At 38.5% G+C, this 20,932-nt stretch overlaps 2 protein-coding genes and 1 long non-coding RNA gene across 3 annotated transcripts in view; 1 reads left to right on the top strand and 2 right to left on the bottom strand.

Annotated features, from left to right (window-relative positions):
• Positions 1-7,109: 7,109 nt before the first annotated feature.
• Positions 7,110-10,595, bottom strand: LOC124409464. The gene is made up of 6 exons (XM_046887079.1): positions 10,454-10,595; positions 10,088-10,147; positions 9,830-9,985; positions 8,829-8,984; positions 7,804-7,958; positions 7,110-7,700 (listed from the first exon to the last, which is right to left on the bottom strand). The coding sequence occupies exons 1-6, from the start codon at positions 10,509-10,511 to the stop codon at positions 7,572-7,574; spliced, it is 714 nt and encodes a 237-aa protein (XP_046743035.1). The 5' UTR covers positions 10,512-10,595; the 3' UTR covers positions 7,110-7,571.
• Positions 10,596-13,580: 2,985 nt separating this feature from the next.
• The window catches only part of LOC124409467, a 67,583-nt gene continuing 60,231 nt past the window's right edge, over positions 13,581-20,932 (bottom strand). The window contains exon 3 of the long non-coding RNA XR_006929517.1: positions 13,581-13,710. This is a non-coding gene — a long non-coding RNA (uncharacterized LOC124409467). The remainder of the gene's footprint in view (positions 13,711-20,932) is intronic.
• Positions 13,596-18,141, top strand: LOC124409461 (P protein-like). Its single transcript, XM_046887073.1, has 17 exons — positions 13,596-13,688; positions 13,964-14,126; positions 14,310-14,381; positions 14,485-14,614; positions 14,705-14,777; positions 14,901-15,073; positions 15,144-15,250; positions 15,405-15,564; positions 15,629-15,700; positions 15,801-15,932; positions 16,113-16,367; positions 16,544-16,678; positions 16,757-16,951; positions 17,021-17,254; positions 17,341-17,599; positions 17,734-17,827; positions 17,915-18,141. Exons 1-17 carry the CDS (start codon positions 13,598-13,600, stop codon positions 18,009-18,011), a joined length of 2,442 nt encoding a protein of 813 aa, XP_046743029.1. The 5' UTR covers positions 13,596-13,597; the 3' UTR covers positions 18,012-18,141.

Raw genomic sequence — 20,932 nt, 5'->3', positions numbered from 1 at the left:
TGGTTTTCAAGTGATAGCTCTCGCGTATAAAAAATTTTGTCAGGTATTTAGTGATTGGGACGATGATAATAATTGATACTTTAATCACATAAATTGATATTATACACGATCAAACGGAAAGAAATAATCAATTTATTCGCAAGTCGATATTCGTTGATATCATGCCCAAAAAAAGGGATCATACGTCTGACGAAGCTACCAAAAATCGCGCACTCAGGGTTGCAAATTTTACACTCCTTCGATGGCCTGGCCTAAACACCTGGCCAAGTACGTAGAAGCGACGCCAAGCAATACCCCCAACAAGACGCAACCTTTGAGGGTGCCTTGGAAGGCTCCCTCCCCACCGAAGCCAAGGAGCAATGGCCACGAGGCCCTTGGTCCTCATAGAATGAGGGAGTTACTTGCCAACCTCTTAGCAGCCTGCGTCTACGGACTTCCAACCATCTCACCCGACTTTCTTATTATATTACATAATAAGTGTGCTTCTTAAATAGTTCCCTTTCGACTACTATCGTCTTCGCTCAACCTTCTCTCGGTTGATGTACGTCACACATCTTTCCTTCCTTCTCCCGTCGTTATAATAAAGTAATTTTCCTTGGCAGTTTTCGCACAAATTCATGTTGAGTTTCTTGTATTTTATAACATGCAGTCAACTTCCTTAGAACATAGTATACCAATCACGATCGATATCAAAGTTCAAGTACAATATTAGTAATACAGTTTTACATACAGATCTACAAATTTATCTACTATAGTCAATCGGCAAATTGTAATAGATTTATCCGGATTAATATAGATTAATCTCGATGACATCTTCTTCGATTGTGTGAAGCAAGCCCATCCAAGGCCATCGACCAGACAGTGGCAGTAGTTGCAGCCATCATATTTCGTGGATCCCGTTCATAGACCTGTCGGTTGCTGAGAGTAAGTCTTCTGGTTTGCAAGAGTTCGTCGTAGGGTTTTCAATTCCGGAGATCAGTTGCAGCTCAGCGAAACACTGTTGAAAATTAATCGTTTAAATTCAGAATTTTCGACGTATTTAAATTTTGGTTTACTATCGTAGAGTCGATTTCGTATTGACGTCGTACATAATTTTTAATACATGCGTACAAACGAATATCTCGTATCAATTTCATTACCGGTACGACAAAATTACTAAATGCCCTCGCATTTCGTTCGAGCGAATTTTCGCCGCATAACGAATTAGGTTCGGCTTCGAATAATACTTGTTGGCAGTTGAGACTTGAAACATAGTCTAGAAAAAGTCGCAGACCATTTCAAAATTAAGTGATTCAGTGTCCCAAGTCCTAAAGCGGGTGACAGCGTATATGGTGATAACGAATCGTGGAATGAGGACAAAAGTCAACATGCGGGGTTTGAGTTTGACTATTGCGACAATGTGAATCGCCGGAATTATTTGTGACCATCCCGAACATCGTTAATACAGATCAAATAACGCCCATGAGTGGATTTTACTTTCGGAGCCGCGTTGGTGAGATGTTCTGATAACAGTTGAAACAAGAAACAATATTCAAATGTCAATTCACACGCAGATAATGAGTTGCCCATGGCTTAAGAATGAAATAGCCGATCAAAATCTAACTCAATCACTCGTGAATCGAATCTCCAATAGAACATGATTGAGGATCACACGACACGCTTTGCCATGAATGTCTCACATATCAAACGGGGGACGAGCTTTAACAAAGAAATTCCTTACGTGATCGCAGGGACTCCTTTTCTGAATCATGCTGAACAGGTAGCGTGCTAAGGTCAACTGCAATTTCGGCTTGTTCACACAGTTTCCGAGTGCAGCCCCAGTTAAGTCCATCCAGGGTACAGGTGCAGCTATTGCAGCCATCAAACCTCGAGGACCCTGGTTCACACACTTTTTCCTCGCTCAAACTCCTTGGTCTCCCCTGGTGTGGGTAAGGTTGGGCGTCAGCTTCACCTATAGTTCGAATTTTTGTGGATTTATTTGGACAGTATATAAAAACGATGAACATGTTCAATATTATTAATATTCTTAATATTATAAATTTGTTTGTGAAACAGTATTTCGGCGTGATTATATTTATGAATAATATTTCGTTCCACGAGAATAAACCGTGGATTTTGTTTTTCCTACGGAAAAAAAGCACATTTCGAGTTGTTTATTTACCATTTAGTGCGGCTACGAGAAGTATCACAGCCACGGATAGCACCACGACAACCTTCATATTGGATGCAACTCTGAATTACCAAAAGAACAAGTTCTACGCGGTTCAAGTGACCTGAAAAGCCTGCTGCAGTCTGGCCACGGTCCAGCCTTAAATACCACCATTCTTCAGTTGTTGTGACGTAAGCACCGAGTCAAATTCCGAGTTCAAAGTCACGAAAAACAACATGAGGTAGGCGTGAAAAATTTAGAATCTTTCTAATGAACTTTGCACTAAATGAACCGCGTTAATCTATTTCCTAATGAGGATTTCTATAACAGTACCGATAAAGAGAAACGAATTAGAGTATCTCAAACAACACGGGGACAAAATTTCTAAGAAGTGTACATAGCCATAAACGGAAAAAATCAGAAGATAACGAACTACGTAAGATTTCATATCTGAAGGCAGTTAAAGTCAAATTTTGACCTGTCTTCAAATTTTATCAACAATCTTGTGTATTATCATTTTGTTTCAATTAATAAATATTACCATCAGCTCTACTAGATATTGATTGTCAACGTTGGTATAAAAAATGCTTATGTAACGAATATGATTTGTAAATTACTTTTACACTTGGTTTTCCTCTTTATTACGCATGTTACCGCATAATTCACGAGATGTTCTTGTGAATTGTGTACGGATGCATCTTGAAATGTTCACTGACCTGGATTCTAAGATTGCATAACCGAAACTTGTACAATGGTTTTTGATAGCACATTCAATACCGATACGACATTATTCACCAGGTTTTCCATTTTCCGCAACAGCTGTTACTATAAACTAAATAGATATTATTGTAAATAGATTGGTTTGAAGTGATTGTTGGAGTATATGAACGACTCGAAATAAAACAACCGTTTTCGTCGGAAATGGGCTAGGAGATAATATTTCTAAAGAACCCATGATTGAAAATAAATGATGTTTGCACAATTCCAATAAGAATTCTTCCGAGAAATCAGCCTATACTAATGATAACATTTATGTGATACCGCCGACCCCGCACAGACGCAAGACAGGTATAGAATTCTCTGTACATGCCTAATGCGTAAGTAAACTCGAAATGTTTATACTGATTGTGTAAGAACCTTGATCTGTAAAATATTGAAGAACGTAGCGAAAAATAACTTGCTAGGAGGACCGGTTTAAAAACTACAGTGTATTTAGGAAAAGAGTCCTGAAATGACCCGGGAAGATAAGTAAGATGAAATAGAGAGGAATATGGCTAGTTATTCAAGATTTTGTCTATAGTTGGGCCGTAAATAAAGCCGAAATGTAAAACATTGCATAGGAAAAAACATGCGTGAAAATTGCACGCAACATACATTTTTCTTGTACTTCACACCTCAAGATACATATTTAGCACTTGAACCTAGTTATACATATTATTTCCTCAAAAAGCGCTGCTGGTGTAAAAAGCTTTTGCCAAGTAAATTAAATGTCATCATTACCCACAGAAATATTTTCTTTGAACAAAAATGTATGCATTTAATCACTGTTTTATTGAATTATACCTCAACGGTTGAAAATTCAAGAAGGGTCGAGTGGACAGGGATTCAAATAAGAACACAGTCATTTTGCGGGTTGTTTAGTGAACTTTAACTTGCTCGGGCTTAAGAAACCTCACGGAATAGAGGGAAAAGCCCAGCAAGCCAGATAGTGAAAACAAATATATTTTAACTATGCACTGCGTCTTTAAACATACAGATCGCCAAAGGCGCAGAGACAATCACTTTAGGCACAAAACTTATTTCACGAGAGCACTGTACACAAATAAATGTCCTTATCCATTATCAAAGAAGATTTAAATCACATACTCACGTACACATATCTACACAAATACATGATTCGCAATGACGGCAAACCGTGCTTTTATCGTGAATTAACAGACATGTATTTGGCTAGTATGTGATTTGAATGTTTTTTAATAAAGGATGAGAATATTTTTGTATGCTGTGCATACATTTCTGATCAGGAAAGCTGTTTTTGTGCGTAATGACCACATTTTTAATGTACTTCGCGAAAGGCTTTTACACCAGATCAAGATACTTTTAGGGGGGATCATACTTACATCGATTTTTGTTAAATTGTTTGAGGTTGCCTTTTGGAAACCAATGTCGGTTATAATTTCGCAAAAACAATTATACAAAGAAGGATCTCGATGTGCTGTGAAGAAGTTTACTCACGCCTGCGCCATTATTACGTATATTATTACATGTGTGATTCTCTGTAAACACGTAAATGGCTATCCAAACCACTTTCCAAAAAGTATTGATGAATCATAAATTGAAATATCTCAAAACGCAAGCATAAGAATATTCCTGTTTAGTGCAGTTGTAGTGACAACGGTATCAATTATACTTTTATATTAAAAAATCCCTTAACTAGCATAAAAACAGTCTCCTATGCTGTCCCATTTCGAAAACTAATACTGAGATTTTATTTCAAGATATTTATTTATAATATAGAATTTTGGACGCAATGTTTCAAAACAGGATTAATCAACGAATTTTCTTTCGAAATAAATAACACTTAAAATCGATGTATTTCATTTCATTCATTTTATCGAATCTTATCCGGACTTTTTAACAGTCCCCTGCCAAACATTCAATACCAAAGATATAATTTTCCACTGTGCTGTTTATGTTGTTCTGCGTATACAGGAACGTAACTATAGTCCTAAGTTCATGTCAGCGAAAGCGGCGTTGAGCCGCCATTTTATGTAATGTTAGTGCATCGCTTGTGGCGGGAACACGTGTCGAGACTGCTACGACACACAGTCCCCTGGTAATTATTATATCTACAGTTTATTTCTGAAATTGGATATAATTTATGTAATTTTATAATGATTTATGTTCATATTTATCGAGAACTCGTAAAATCAAATATATTACGATTGTTTGCTTGATATTTCACGATTTAATCAAAATAAACGGTCCCCTTGCAACAGTCCCCTGAGCTTTTTAATGTGGCAGGAGACTGTCTTTAATTCCAGAGGACTGTGTAGATTTGACAACAGTCTCTCTTTTGAACTTACTCAAGTTATTAATACCCTAAAAGTCATAATAATTTATTACAGGCTACTTGTGATTACATAGACGTGCCTCCTAAAATGCAAAACGATCCTTGTAGTGTCGGAAAACTTTCCAACATGGAAGTCTTCCGTGATTTTATATGAAAAGAAATAAGGATTGAAGGATGAAATATGGAACAAATTAAATTTGTCTAAATACTCAATTGAGCCAGGAGAAATTGTTGCAATTTATTGGCTCATAGGAGAAAAGCCGCTGAGGCATAAAAACCCTTTATTATTACAGTAGTAAAGTTGTGTCAAGAGTATATGAGGTGTTAGTGTACGATCAATGGTTGTGTCTCGCAAGTGGAGAGCTGCCGTGAGATTCAGCAAGGTTCGATCGGCTGGCGAGAACCTACTGTTTGAATTGGAGAGGAGAGGAAGGGAACAAGAGAGTTCCGAGCGCGACTGGAATGGCCGGAGACTCGAATCAGACTGACAGACCAAGCGTCGATTCCCAGTCAGTTATTTATTCTTCCAACGATCAGCGCCATCTTTGCGGTTAACGACGATCTACCCAATCGCGTAGCCCCGCGATCGCGTCTAAACTTATCGCGGCTTGTTGGTAGCAGTACGAGCGGTAGAGATTTCGGGTATCAGATGGGCTAGAAAGTACGCGCGGACACGGGAAAGGTGAAGATGGGTACGGTCTCAACAATCCTGAAGTTTTAATTTTTAGTTTATCTTTGTTCAGAACTGATGCATTATAATTATAGAAATGTCGATCCTACATGGCAGATAACAATAAACGATTATAACTGTGTATTATGTGGTTTTGATGTATTTGCAACAGTCCTCTGCGCAACCATTTTCCAGAAAAATGATAATATTGGGAAAAGTAGCTATAAATTCAACGGGCTTGTTAATACTTATCATTAAGCTGTTATTTTTGTATTGTTTAATAATTTTTTCTTTTAAAGGAAGAATATTAACATGACCGGACAGCTATGTATGGGCGAAGAACGTCTTTACAGAGAATCGCCCACGTATAATAATCACTTTCCGGCCTTCAGCCATGTTCCATAATGCTGGCGTCGCTTCCGTAAAATCACTAATTATATCCAAGCGGCAAGCGTAATAACAACATGATTGTGATCTCTGTTAATGCTTCACAGCACCAGCTGATAGGTAACCGTCTCTGAAAACATCTGACTTGACAGCTGATTGTAAGACGCGAACTCTGTAAGCCAGATGGGAATATCTTTTCAAAATTGCAGTAAAGAATTGTGCAAATGTACGAATATGTGTCACAATCTCACATTTATTCAATCCATATGTACATCTGCGTGATGAATGTGCGTAGTGTGTTTTGATATAGGTAAATCTGATGTATAGGAAGCGTATCGTGTTCGCAAAACAACGTGTATACTTATGCATTTTTCTAAAACTCTTGCCCGCACACTACTATTATAATACAACATCGTTCAGTAGGCTATCAAAGTTCAGAAAGGTTTTGTCTATCCCAGAGTAACAGTTTTAACTTCACAACGGACAGTTTATTCTTGAAGAGTAGGACGGTTTTGTAAATTTACACTTTACAACAGTAGGAATAACATGTTTATTGCAATGTTATGACAAAAGAAAACTCGTCACTCAAGTACGAAACGCTTCGTGTGGTTTTCGCAGGCATTTATTTTGTCGTTTGATCGACAATGCAGATGAACACTGTGTTCAACGTACACTTACAGAACTGTATATAAACGCGAGGTAGCGTGACTTCGAATGCGGTAGATTAGGTAATGACGCTACATAGAGAACTAGCTTTGGAATGAGAGCCAGTCCGTGGGGAAAAACATCGTCAACCTGAGGATTAAAATATACGACTAGTCAGTGCTAAGGCCAGGTTAAGAATAGTATTGAATATTCGCACGGTGTATTGGAGAAAAACCACCAGCTCATATAATGGTCAAAACTCGAGAATGAACGAAGTGAATTTTTACCAGTATTTTAACATAAATCATTCGTGGAAGGGATTTAACAGGTGAGCCAAGATTTCTGTAACTGCGGTGTATTCGTTTCTTGTTACAAACAATCGTACACACTTAATAATATTTTAACATTAATGGAATTGGCTTGGTAACTCTTTACTAATTCATACTCATCGTGCATTTGCCATGGTTGAACATGCGGATCGAGACATAGTGTATTATGAAAATGGTGAAACAATTATATCATCTTTTGTGAGCTGTGAAAATTGTCCGACATGACACAGCATGTCGTAAAGGATAATGGTACACTTATAATTGCCAGATGCTTACATCCTAGATTTTCCGTCTGTCGGTGTTAGTTTTTATCAGCTACTAGAATTCAGTGGTGTCTCCACAACCTGCTATGCCGAAGCAGGTCTCGAATGCTGCATCTTCGTCGCAGTAACACTTCAGGCAGCCGGTTGTTCTCATACTGCCATTGCAGACGTTGCTTCTGCGGGCGGGAATTGAATATTTTAAACTTAAGAATGTGGATGCCCGAATGATATATAAACTGTTTTCATGACAATTCTGCAGCCTTTAAAAATTGGCAAGGTTCCTTACGTCGCGTAGGTCGGTACAAAGTTTCGTCTCCGAGACACCCCTTCAGCGTACAGCCCCATGCAGTGCCATCTGCGGTGCAAAAACAGGTGTTGCAGTCCATGGCTTTCGTCGATCCGGGCTCGCAAATCCTTGGCATTTCCCTGACAACGTCCAATTCTGCAAAAAAATTAAGAACAGAAAAATTTATCGTCACCGAAAAGTTATGCAGGCAGGCGTTGGGGTATTTACTTGGCACTTTTCGTAACGAATTCACTTTGGAAATAGAACGAAAACTATTGTGTACGTAACTAAAAGTTGAAAAGACAAATACAAGTCAGCAACAGAGAAAAAATCTAAAAAATCACGAGCGCTATGATTTTACGGCATGCTTGCAAATCATGTTATTTTCAATTGATTCTGTCGTACCTCCCAACTTAGACGAACGCTCATCTTTGCTTCAGTCCCACAATATTTAATTTTTCATAAAGAATTTGCCTTTCAAATTGTGTCAAAATTGATCGCAGTCAAGAGTAATTTTGCAGACGGCAGACTGTAAAATTACGGGAGCGGCCATTTTTCGAAAATTCAAATCGTGTTTTTTTTTTTTTTTTTTTTTTTGTAACGCCCAGCAATATGCTAACAGGAAAGCGTCGTGGTCAGGTTCCAATGGTATGGAATGTCCCGTGTAATGAATAAATGTATGTTCAATAGTATTGACACGTGCTATCCAAGCTATCCGGCAATTCGGATACCCGAATTACTAACGATCAGATCCGTATTTTTACAACCAAGTTTTATAAGATTGTGAGTTAACTGTCGAATTCACACGGAATGTAGGTATAGCAATTGCACTTTTTCGTAAAGAAATTGTACTCTAGTGTTTCGGTTCTGCGTAGAGAATCTGTGGTGAATTCGCAAACATTTTCAAAAGTGTAAACATTATTACATATACTAGTATTTATAACTAGCACATAGCTGTAATGAATATAGTATAATTATCTTGACACTATTCCTATGCAGCCTTTGAAAATTGGCGAAGTTCCTTACCTCGCTTAGGTCGGTACAAGGTTTCGTCTCCGAGACACCCCTTCAGCGTACAACCCCATGCAGTGCCATCTGCGGTGCAAAAACAGGTGTTGCAGTCCATGGCTTTCGTCGATCCGGGCTCGCAAATCCTTGGCATTTCCGTGACAACGTCCAATTCTGCAAAAAAATTAAGAACAGAGAAATTTATCGTCACCGAAAAGTTATGCAGGCAGGCGTTGGGGTATTTACTTGGCACTTTTCGTAACGAATACACTTTGGAAATAGAGCAAAAATTATTGTGTACGTAACTAAAAGTTGAAAAGACAAATACGAGTCAGCAAAAGAGAAAAAATCACAAGCGCTGTGAGTTTACGGCATGCTTGTAAATCATATTATTTTCAATTGATTCTGTCGTACCTCCCAACTTAGACGGACACTCATCTTTGCTTCAGTCTCAAAATATTTGTCTTTTCATAAAGAATTTGCCTTTCAAATTGTGTCAAAATTGATCGCGGTCAAGAGTAATTTTGCAGACGGCAGACTGTAAAATTACGAGAGCGGCCATTTTTCGAAAGTTCAAATCGTGTTTTTGTTTTTGTAACGACCAACAATGTGCTTACAGGAAAGCGTCGTGGTCAGATTCCAATGGTATGGCATGTTCCGTGTAATCAATAAATGTATGTTCAATAGTGTTGACACGTGCTATCCAAGCTATCCGGAAATTCGGATACCCGAATTACTCACAATCAGATCCGTATTTTTACAACAAAGTTTTATAAAATTGTGAGTAAACTGTCGAATTCACACGGAATGTATAGCAATTCCACTTTTCCGTAAAGAAATTGTACTCTAGTGTTGCACTTCTGCGTAGGAAATCTGTAGTGAATTTGCAAACATTTTCTAAAGTATAAACATTATTACATATACTAGTATTTATAACTAACACATAGCTGTAATAAATGTAGTATAATTATCTTGACACTATTCCTATGCAGCCTTTGGAAATTGGCGAAGTTCCTTACCCTGTTTAGGCCGATGTTGGGGGTAGTGTTTGGGACACCCCTTCAGCGTACATTCCCAGTCAGTGCCACGGTCGTTGCAGCGACAGGTGTTGCAGTCCAGCCGCCTCAACGACCCGGGCGCGCAAATCTTTCGCCCAATCCCAAAAATATCCCATTCTGCAAAAAATCGTAATAATTGTAGTACAACTATCTTGATACTATTCGTATTATTCCTTTACTTGTAGTAAGCAGCCTTTGAAAATTGGTGAAATTTCTTACCTCGTTCAGGCCGATGCTTGTTGTAGGCTATGGGAAGCCCGTTGACTACTTCAGAAAAACCTTGGACAAAAAAATATATTATTATTCATAAGCTATGCAAACATGCGCTCCTAACGAAAAAAAAACCTCAATTTGGAAGTACAACAAGTGCAATGATATTCGATCACGTATTTCATACTAATAACCGTGCGTAGAATTGAATCTTGCGCAAACCATGACAAAAAATATTTCCATGGCACTTTTCATAACTTGTGAAAGTCGAGTCTTATCGATGGAGACAATATTTAAAAACTGTTTTCCTTGGCATAAGTTCACCGTCGACGTCCATATTCTGCTATTAGCAATATTATTTATAAGATTATTTACCGGTTTGTACACAGGCCAGAGCTAGGAGTGCGAAAGCACAAATTAAAACCGCTCTCATTATGTGGTTGGGATGCTGTAGAGAGAGTTCAAAGTGTACGATCCTCAAGTGTCTCGAGTTGACTGTCGTGGGACCGCGGACATTCTAACTTAAATAACATAAGCTATCAGCTGAAAGTGATTTGCGTAGGGTATTTACTGAAAACTAACCGAAGATAGAATTCAACGAAGTAGTGGATTCGAAGAAAAATTATCTCCTTGTGAAGAACATTATTGATAAATTGCATTAGTCTTGTCGTTTGAGATATGGTTATACTTTTTTTAGCCTCCGATGTTTACTGACACAGTATTCATCCGGACAACGGGCACTGAAACTACTTCAAATCATGTGCACCTACGTCAGACTTATTGTTAGATTGATCCCACAAAATTTTACTTACAATTAGTCAGACCAGCATTAACTTTCGTGAAATGATCTCATGGTCAATTTGAACGGACAAATGTTTTAGTTGTTGTTTTTATACTTCACACAACGTTTGTACGCATATCAAATCACTTCCAGACCGATCAAGTGAAACAAATAAAACCTTCGATATTGTGTAAAACAATTAACTTCTATCTTGAAACGATTTCGAATTTATCTAGACAGTATTTACTTTTCAGCTAATTTCAGCATAAAGATTCATCAACAACGTTGAAAAGGCCCCTATCGTCGACCTTTGACTCTCTTGACTGGGTGCTGAGTTCAGTCTTGAGTTTGTTGTATAATATGCAGCTACTGTTGTCAGAAACGTCTCAGTGCATTTTCACTTTGGAAGGAGAATCAAAATTGTTGTTTACTTAACGACGAAGGAACTCCAAATTAGTATAATTGACGTGAATGACTTCATTAGTACCTATTATATGTATGAGACGTTTCGGGCGATCTCGATCTGGCCCTGACTAATCACCATTTTAAATTCTTTTCTCCTCTAAGTATGTCGAATATTGACACAAAAAACACGATCTACAAATTTTCGAATTTTGAAAATAATCACTTTTGTAGCAATCGCTCGATTAGAAAGATCGCTATCATTCATAACAAATTTCGCTGAAATTTACAGAGTAAATTTTTTGTGGAAAACAAAAATTTTGACGCTAAATCGAACGGGAGTATGCACTTAGTTTTGAATATAAAAGTAAATCGATAATGATAAGAAAGAAAAATTAAAGTAAAATATTCGAAAGGGCAAATACAGGTCTGAAAAAGACCAAAAATCTCGAGCGCTGGGATTTTACAGTATATTTGCAAATCCCAACGAATGTTTTCTTCCATCTAATCTTTTTCGTTTTTCATTCTATTTTATTGGAATATGTAATTTTAATCGAATTTCCTGTATCTCCCAAACTAGTAGATGAACGCTCATCTTTGCTTCAGTCTCACAATACTCGTTTTTTCACAAAGCATAAACCTTTTGAATTTTGTTGAGATTGATTATGACCAACAGTGATTGAAATCACGTTTTTTGTAATGATCAACGTCATGCCATCAGTAAAACACCATGGTCAGATTGAACTGGTACGAAATGCCGTAAAATGTGTTGATGTATGTGTCAAGAAAATTGCAACTCGCGTCTTTAGCTGAAACAGAAATCTGCAATGCTGATGAGTGATCATAAAGAGGTGGTGTTAACAGGAAATTCTCACGGCTCGAGTTACCGGAATGTGCACCGCCTGCATAACTTACAATTAGCAGCATTGTCGAATTAACTGAAAAGGTTTCGGAATATCTTTATCGAGGAGGTACTCGTTGACCTTAGCAACTAATTATGTATTGTAAGTAAAAGTTTACGAACTATTATAAACTCTACGGCAGTTCATACAACGTACAGATATCTGCGCGACAGTGGTGGCGACATAATCGGCGAAAGGTATAACTGTTGGGCACTGTTGGCCTATTTGATATGACTTAACGTGAAAGAAAAAGACGAACAACCCATAACACAATGTCCGTCTCTCTCGTTCTCGAGCTACGATAGCCTCGATGTACGTCAGTCCCCGTTCTAGGCAGAAAAGAGTTTGGTGACTAGACTGAAATGTGATAAGGATAAATTCTTCGTACGAGAATATTGGGATATTTGTTGAACTTATTTTCGTCACGTTTTCCGTGTACTCCGCACAGTATACGATAAACATAGAGGTACGAAAACACAATTGAAAGATAAAAGTAAGCGAGGACTTGATGACTTGAATTCAAAATATTCGCGAAAAGCGTACACGTGTATTGCTAGATTCATATATATACGTTATTATACCTCTGGATCTTTGCCAACAGGTAAATATCAAGCAAAAACTGACCTTGATAAAATTATTTGAAGCCTAGGAGAAGCAGTCTCATGTCACCAGCGATTCCTTCAACACGTGCCAAGATTATTCCATTCGAGCGGCCGGATTTGTAATTTAAATTGTAAATATCGGTGAGTAAACGATACTTTTTGTTGCCAGCAAACATAATTTTTACTAACCTCATCGAGAATTTTTATTCACCGTTTAAAACTTCGAGCAGTACGAAATATTCAAACCAACTTTTGACACAACGGGAATAAACACAGTAAATTTATAATAATACACGTAGCCCGTACTGTGTTGTAACAATAATATCAAAGCTGCGATACTGCGGTATAAGATAAGCTGCATTCGTTGGCCAATTATTCGATCAAACTCGCATGTTCAGACATACATAATTTGAACGGTTACAAAATGACCTTTCGTCGAAAGGACGAAGAGATCAACAATGTCGGATCCCTGGCCGTGAATAACGGTCTCATTCAAGAAATTAATTATCAACACGTATCAGACGATAAGGTGTATTATATGAATGATTGCAATCTGATACTATGCTGTTTTATTGTTGGTATACTTAACCTACTTGAACATTAGTGATATTTTACCGATTAGTGGTCATTCGCGTAGCGACGCCAACCACGACTTGGTTTCGTTCGTTTACAATGTATCGGGCTGAAACGTAACAACTTTGTGATCTTGTATCATAATTATTAGGTGCACGAATTTTTTTTAAACTAATAGTTTTGTACAGCATTGTACTTCGTCATATTCGAGTTTGAAAAATCGAGGATTATTTTTCTTGTTTCTCTTGCAGCCTAAGAAATGTCTCACGTCGACTCCAGTGAAGATGAAACTGGACTTCGGACACCAAGATTTCTCAGGCGAAGTTCCCGCTACAGTCGCAGCACTCCAGGTAACATATTTTGAATTCGCAACTGCAAAGAGAAGAGAAATGTTTTAGTGTTCGTCATTACGTTAACACTGGAACTACCGAAATTAAGACGAAGCCATTGCTACCGAAACCAATCAAAATACCTGGTCTACAAAACATACCTGATAATAAAAAATTTTCATATCATATTGATATGAAAATTATGTATTATTACGATTTTTTGAAGAGCAGTAATTTTGACTGGTCCGGTAGTTCTGGCGTTAAATACGTCTACCTATACACTTAAATATCTGCAGGAACACCCCCCTCATCAACTGGAAGTTCTGCCGCGATACTGGGTCCTATTTCCCACGAAGGGCTGCAAGTATGGAGTCAACTCCCGGAAGCGATTAGATTGGATCCTAGTCTAGCGGCATTTCGACGGGAATACGAAAAGGTCTATCATAATTCGTTGAAAAAGTACGTAAAAAGTATGAGTATTTTTGCGAAATTTTGAAACAAGCAAAAGTGTTCAACTTAAGCGTATTATAAATTTATTGCACGAATTTTCACCGGTAGAGTGAAACGATCACCGAGATTATTCTAAGCTCTCACTTTATTGTAATAATCCTGGACTGATAACTACTGTTATCTATATTTCAGCGACAACGCCTCACCGAAGATGGATTACTTGACAGTAAACATGGCAATGGGATCTCAGCATTCCCACAAACAGTAAGTTTCTTTGATTAGTTAATCACGAAAATATAATATCATATCGATAAATAATCATAGTCTTCTGTAACTACATGCACACACGAATTTATCATCTTTTTAGCAAGCCCGTACCAACGGAAGAAGATACTACTAAAGATGGGATGGACAGCCAGAGTCATGAGCCAAAGCCGAATCCCGTTTATCGATATATCAAATTGGTACTGCTGGTAGCGTGCTGGTGTTTGTTCACTGTAAGTTTCTAAGACATTACATTACGCTAGAGAATATTCTTCCTTCACTTGCGAATATCGCATTAAAAGCTTTAATCTTCATGATTTCAGTTCATTCTGATGACCAAACAAGAAAAGGAAGGAACAATGCACCAAATTTCAGTCCAAGTGGATCAAATTCGAAGTATCCTTTTCGGAGGAAAATACTTCAATGAACTAGAATCACACAGAAGAATATCAGTTTTTAAACGTATATGTGGTTGAATGTCTTTCAATTTTCTAGATTTTCTCTTGATTCCGAATTCAGGTTATTTAATACTCGAGCATCCGATGCAACGTCAAGTCGCCGTGACTCTGGAAGGTGCACTACTGCCACCTGTATACGCTAATTTAACGACGAACTATCTAACAGTGTGGCTGGAACTTCTGCACCCTGGGTTTAATAGCAATGGAACATACGAAAACATAAAATTCATTAAGGTACATTAAACGACTCAAATTTGAATTCATTCATTATATTTCGTAATCTGAAACAACGTGCAATTTGCAGAACGTAAGCGAACCTTGGGTTGTGCCGCTGGTCTCGGAAGAGTTAATAGACATAGTACCGGATCAAAGACAACAGAAGGTTTTCGAGTTGGACGATTTTGAAATTGGGTATGTACTACAATTTCACTTCCCTGTTTCTGATTCAACCCGATTTGTAACGGAGTGAAAATATCCAATAGCAAGATTGAGATATTAATTTGTTTCCTGATACGAAATCGATTAAACTTGTAAATCTGTGTACAAAGTCAGTACTGATTTTCAGGAGTCTGTCGAAAAGCCTCATCAGGATGAAGATGAAAACAAACTTACAATCCAGCCTTCCGGTCGCCATGGGTTATGATCTTTCACCTATAAACATGGAGGACGGAATTATTTATGCAGCTGTTGTACTGCTCGGATTATACATTTTAATCATATTTGAGGTAGGAACTTCCGGCACCGAGAATTATGACTTCGAAATTTCTTACAAGATATTCTCTGCTTCAGGTGGTTCACAGATCGTTGGCAGCAATGTTGGCGTCAACAATGTCAGTAGCAATTTTAGCAGCATTGAACGAGGTAATTACTATTATTTCTGATACGCTTAGCAAATGCAGACAGTGTTTTGAAAACGTGCAATACTCAGTTCATTTAATGTACTTACATTATTACCAACTAGCGGCCAACAATGGCGGAATTGATTTCTTGGATAGACATCGAGACTTTGTTGTTGCTGTTTTCGATGATGATGCTGGTCGCAATAATTTCAGAGACGGGAATATTCGATTATCTCGCTGTCTTTGCATATAAGGTGAGTATTTTTTTACGATAAATACAATTCGAAAGAAATAAGACCATAAAAATGAAGCTACCCACTAACTATTGTACTACTTCAAGACAATTGGTCTATAACCCCGGTTATGTTACTGTAACGATCAATGTGAGAGGAGTCATGTTACATCCGACGATGTTCAACAATGTCTCTTTCCAGATAACCGGTGGAAAAGTCTGGCCTCTAATCCATACGCTGTGCATATTTACCGCCCTCGTATCATCATTCTTGGATAACGTAACGACAGTCCTTTTAATGACTCCAGTCACCATCCGGTTATGTGAGGTAATGGAATTGAACCCAGTGCCAATTCTTATGGCAATGATCGTCTACTCCAACATAGGCGGTGCTATCACTCCTGTCGGGGATCCACCAAACGTGATCATCGCTTCGAATCGTCACGTCATCAAGGGCGTAAGTCGTATAAGTCATTCAAATCATCACCAGAACTTTGTTTTAAAAATTTGATATGGGTTCGGTCAGGAAGTGAAGTTGAGACATTAAATAATGACCGTACGAATTGAAATCGTATGTATAAATTTGAAAATAATATATACTTGCATAATTTATGTCTCAACAATAATTCGTAGGGCGTTGACTTTGGTACCTTCACTCTGCACATGGGAATCGGCGTCATATTCGTTTGCATAGTCTTACACTTTCAGCTGAGATTTATGTTTCGAGACATGTCCGTTCTCAGATTCGACGAGCCTCAAGACGTGATGGTTGGTATAAAATTCTCTCAACTAAAACACAAATGTGAAACCTCAAATCTCATGGTCAAATCGATTTCTACACTTTAGGAACTTAGACACGAAATAGCAATTTGGCAGAGAGCAGCCGCCAGCTTGTCGAGCTATAGCAAAGACGAAGATTTAGTTCGTGGTACGCTGACCAAGAAAGTGCAACGACTTGTGACAGAATTAAGAAAGAAACTGATGACGGGGAGCGTCGCTATAGAAAATTACAAAGCTAATCTAGAGGAACTGCAAGAGAAGGTATGAAAGAAATCCTGCAGCCACATAAAAACTCATCGAATTGTGTACTAATTAATTTCTGATTTTCAGTATCCAATCCGAGACAAATGGTTGCTGGCAAAGTGTGGATGCACCATGGTTTTCGTAATTACTTTATTCTTCCTGCACAGTATACCGAATTTAAATCTCTCCCTTGGCTGGGCCGCTCTTCTCGGAGTTCTGCTGCTGCTGGTTTTAGCAGACAAGGAGGATCTGGACGGTCTTCTAGCTCGCGTCGAGTGGAGTACTTTAATCTTTTTCGCTGCTTTATTCATCCTAATGGAGGTGAATTGAATTGCTAGAGACATGAACGGGTAGTGGACTATATCGGAGTCGGTCGACAAATAACAGGACGAATTTATCCAACGCAGGCTCTCTCTCGGCTCGGTCTCATTGATTGGATAGGAAAACAAACGGAAGCAGTAATTCTCTCCGTAAACCAGGACTCTCAACTAGCTGTGGCGATTCTACTCCTGCTATGGGTTTCCGCATTGGCAAGCGCCTTCGTCGACAACATACCGTTGACAACCATGATGGTACGCATTGCGACCAGTCTGGCACATAATCCGGAATTAAGACTTCCTCTACAGCCACTCGTCTGGGCTTTAGCCTTCGGGGCTTGCCTAGGAGGTAAGTGAAACTTCGTCAGCTGGTATCTGATCGATCTGAGTTTCAATATTGTTAAAAGATTGCGCGTAGGGCGCACGAGGTTGCCAGTTTGTCTGGTGGTCGTCTAGTTGAATTTACAGATACGGTGTTTGCAGGGAACGGAACTTTGATTGGAGCAAGTGCCAATGTGGTTTGTGCTGGCGTGGCTGAGCAGCACGGATATCGTATTACCTTCATGCAGTTTTTCAAGTAAGTTTTCCACCCCCGATCACTACTACTACTCCGTTTCAGTAATGTGGCAATTGAACTTCTTGTGCTTGTACGTTTGACTTCTAGGGTGGGGTTTCCTATCATGACAACTACCACCACCGTCACCATGGTGTACCTCCTCGTAGCTCACGTCGCGTTCAGTTGGAACGGAGCAACCTTATGATAGTCTCTCGGTGAAGAAACCTGATTTTTCTTCATATTTAAAATATATTTATGGAAATAGATGAATATCAATCATTTACACATTAATTGTATCATTAGATTTTACAATTATACATTTCACGTTTTACGTTTGTATTTATGTATGTTAATATTATAGCTATACACTCGAATATCGTTGTATTAATTTTCCCTTAATCACCCTTAAGAAGTAGGAAAAATAGCACTTCATACCGTGTTACCTACCGGTTGGTATTTTCAAATAAATCACTAGTCGGTAAAAATCATCGTCGGTTTCGCACAGATATCGCTTACCTGATACCTGTAGTATTTTGACATAATTGTAACGGCAATCGGTAGCCGCTGAACACTCCACGGATCAGATCTCGGCTGGCAAAGCAATTGGAGAAACTCATTAACAACTCCGGAGTTCTGTTTGATCAACAACAAAAAACCGAGTTACCGACGAGAGCTCGCTCGGCACTGGTAGAAATCGGCACCAGTCACTAGGGCCATCTACTACAATATTACTATTGCTGACCAACTCTTAGGGTGAGGAACGATTTAAGCGAATGAATTTCCTCAAGGTGAATGAAAGTTTGAATTTCTACGAGCTGTAAATCTTCTTACCTATCATCCCGCGATCTCTCGGCACGTTTCTCTAGAAAACGAATCACGGAAAGTAAACGCGGTTTACAAAATAGCTGTATACAATAAAAAAAAAATTAACATTATATGATATACCGCGAACACCTGTATAGATTTCGATAGATCATAACGTATATTAGCTGGGTAGTTCATGTGCATCAAATTACGAAGCCTATTTAATATTTATTTCATATTTTTCTGTCTTCTTTCCATCCACTTCTAATTACCGCACTTACACACGAATGAGTTTATTGGTTATTATTCTTGATCCACACCGAAAATACTAATATTACGAGCACTGTTACGAGGCCCAATTTTTATCAGCAGTAACAATGTGAAGTACCTGTTAATTAATCTCTTCAATACAGAAGAATGATAGTCTTATGATGATCCTTCGCATACCTGGGAACAAACGTAGAATGTTATTCTGATCGAGCATCATCCCTGACCAGTTACACAACTCAACTCGATTCAAAGCTGATGACGATTTCATTATGGAATTGAATTTCTAAAATGCGTTAGCAGCGGTAGAGCTTTGATTTTTTACTATCCAGAGATGAATGATACAACAAAAACGAGCGACAGGATCGAGGTTAACCCTTCGTGGTCACAGTTATTTTACGTACCATAAGAAATACATTAGCTTCTGGGGTCGTATCGACCCCAGGTGACCGTAGAGGGTTCATAAGAAAAGAGGGTCTTCATTTCTTCAAGTGTATTCGAGGTAGGAATACGAAAGTTAGACTAGAACTGTAAGAAATTAAAGACAAGGCGTTAATTTCGGACAGACCTTGAAAATGAGAAAAAATTTGATCCTGCTTAATTAATGTTCCGACCTCTAGTTTTCGCAGGTATAACTTTCTAGGTAGAGATTACACGTGCGTAAGAGCTGCGCAGTCACGACACCTAATTGATTTCGTATCATTGCATGAAATCGTTTCGATTTAAATGGTGACAATAAACAGGTGAAAAAAAAACAAACAAAAAACTACTGAATATCATCTTTCAGTTGATCACAGCTTAATGACATCCAATAAAGTTGAGAATAATTACTGACGGGTTAAAGGATAGGCAAGAATCTTGCCACTGTTTTATATTCACGTTACAATCACGAGAATCGACTGTGTCTACATCGGATCTCGATAACAGAATAAATTCTTGAGGACTTTTATCCGTGTTCTTGTCGATTGCCTTCTAAGGTTTGGCTACACAGCCAGTAGCATTGGTTCACAGAGGAGTAAAAGAAAACCATAGAATTGCCAACCTGCGTATTTCTGTACCCATGTGCCTTGCAGTCTTCCTATGTTTTATTTTTCCAATATACATATACTGATTTCACGGGAAATATTTGTCAGCTCGCTACGAGGCCAAGGTGGCGACTTTCATTCGCCCTGCATGTCCAAACCTTGGATACCTGTGTGGATGGGGGAAATTTTTATGCGTGTAGAAGAGGAATGGTGTGACGTTCGTTAGCTGGGGGTTCCACTAATGTAATGCGTTATAATGTATCAGATCTCAGAGATCGGTTGGTTAATTCCAAGAAAATTGTACGCATTAGCAGAAACCAACTGCAATATGATAATTTACCAAAAATAATGGAAACTTCGGTCTTTCTCGTAAGCAGTTCTGGTTATTCCCAACATTCCTGCTATAACTTGTGAAAATGCAGATGTAACTATAGATCGAATATCACAAGTGTCAATTTGAAAATGCGTTGTTCGTTCCCCCTTGGACCCCCCGAGAGTTGAGGTTTACGTGCGTGAATGCTGATGAGGGAAAAAATAAATAAAATAAAATAACCTGATAGTTGGCGATTGTTGAGAAAACGTAAAAATTGAGTTGAAGAAGCGGTCGTTTGCAGGCGGCTGCTACAGCATTCAGGACGACTATTTCTTTCGTTCGTTTTTGTGGCATTACACTGCGAAGTAAATAACGTGTATCTAACCGTCTACAAAACAAGTTATTGATGTTTTTGATACGGGATTGAATCCACGTGTATAAACTTCTGAGAAAGATGGTAAATTACCGTTGTAATTCATCGGGGGATTGACAGAATGCAAAGCAACTCGCAATTACAACGCAAGGTTGGCATCGTCCTTGCATTCGACTCGTACGCAGTTGATTTATTATCACCTCGATTCACACTTTCGCAGTTGTAAGTGCAAATCTTCAGTCACACTGATGATCTCCCAATCAATCATCTGCGACTGTTTTTCAAAATTATGAATAAACCCAGCAAGGTTTGCGGTAGCATTCAAGGACCCTCGATCAATCGCA

Source organism: Diprion similis, chromosome 8 (genome assembly GCF_021155765.1).
Source record: "Diprion similis isolate iyDipSimi1 chromosome 8, iyDipSimi1.1, whole genome shotgun sequence".
NCBI lineage: Eukaryota > Metazoa > Arthropoda > Insecta > Hymenoptera > Diprionidae > Diprion > Diprion similis.
The sequence above is the reverse complement of the archived record's forward strand: the minus strand, read 5'-3'. Positions and strand labels throughout refer to the sequence as shown.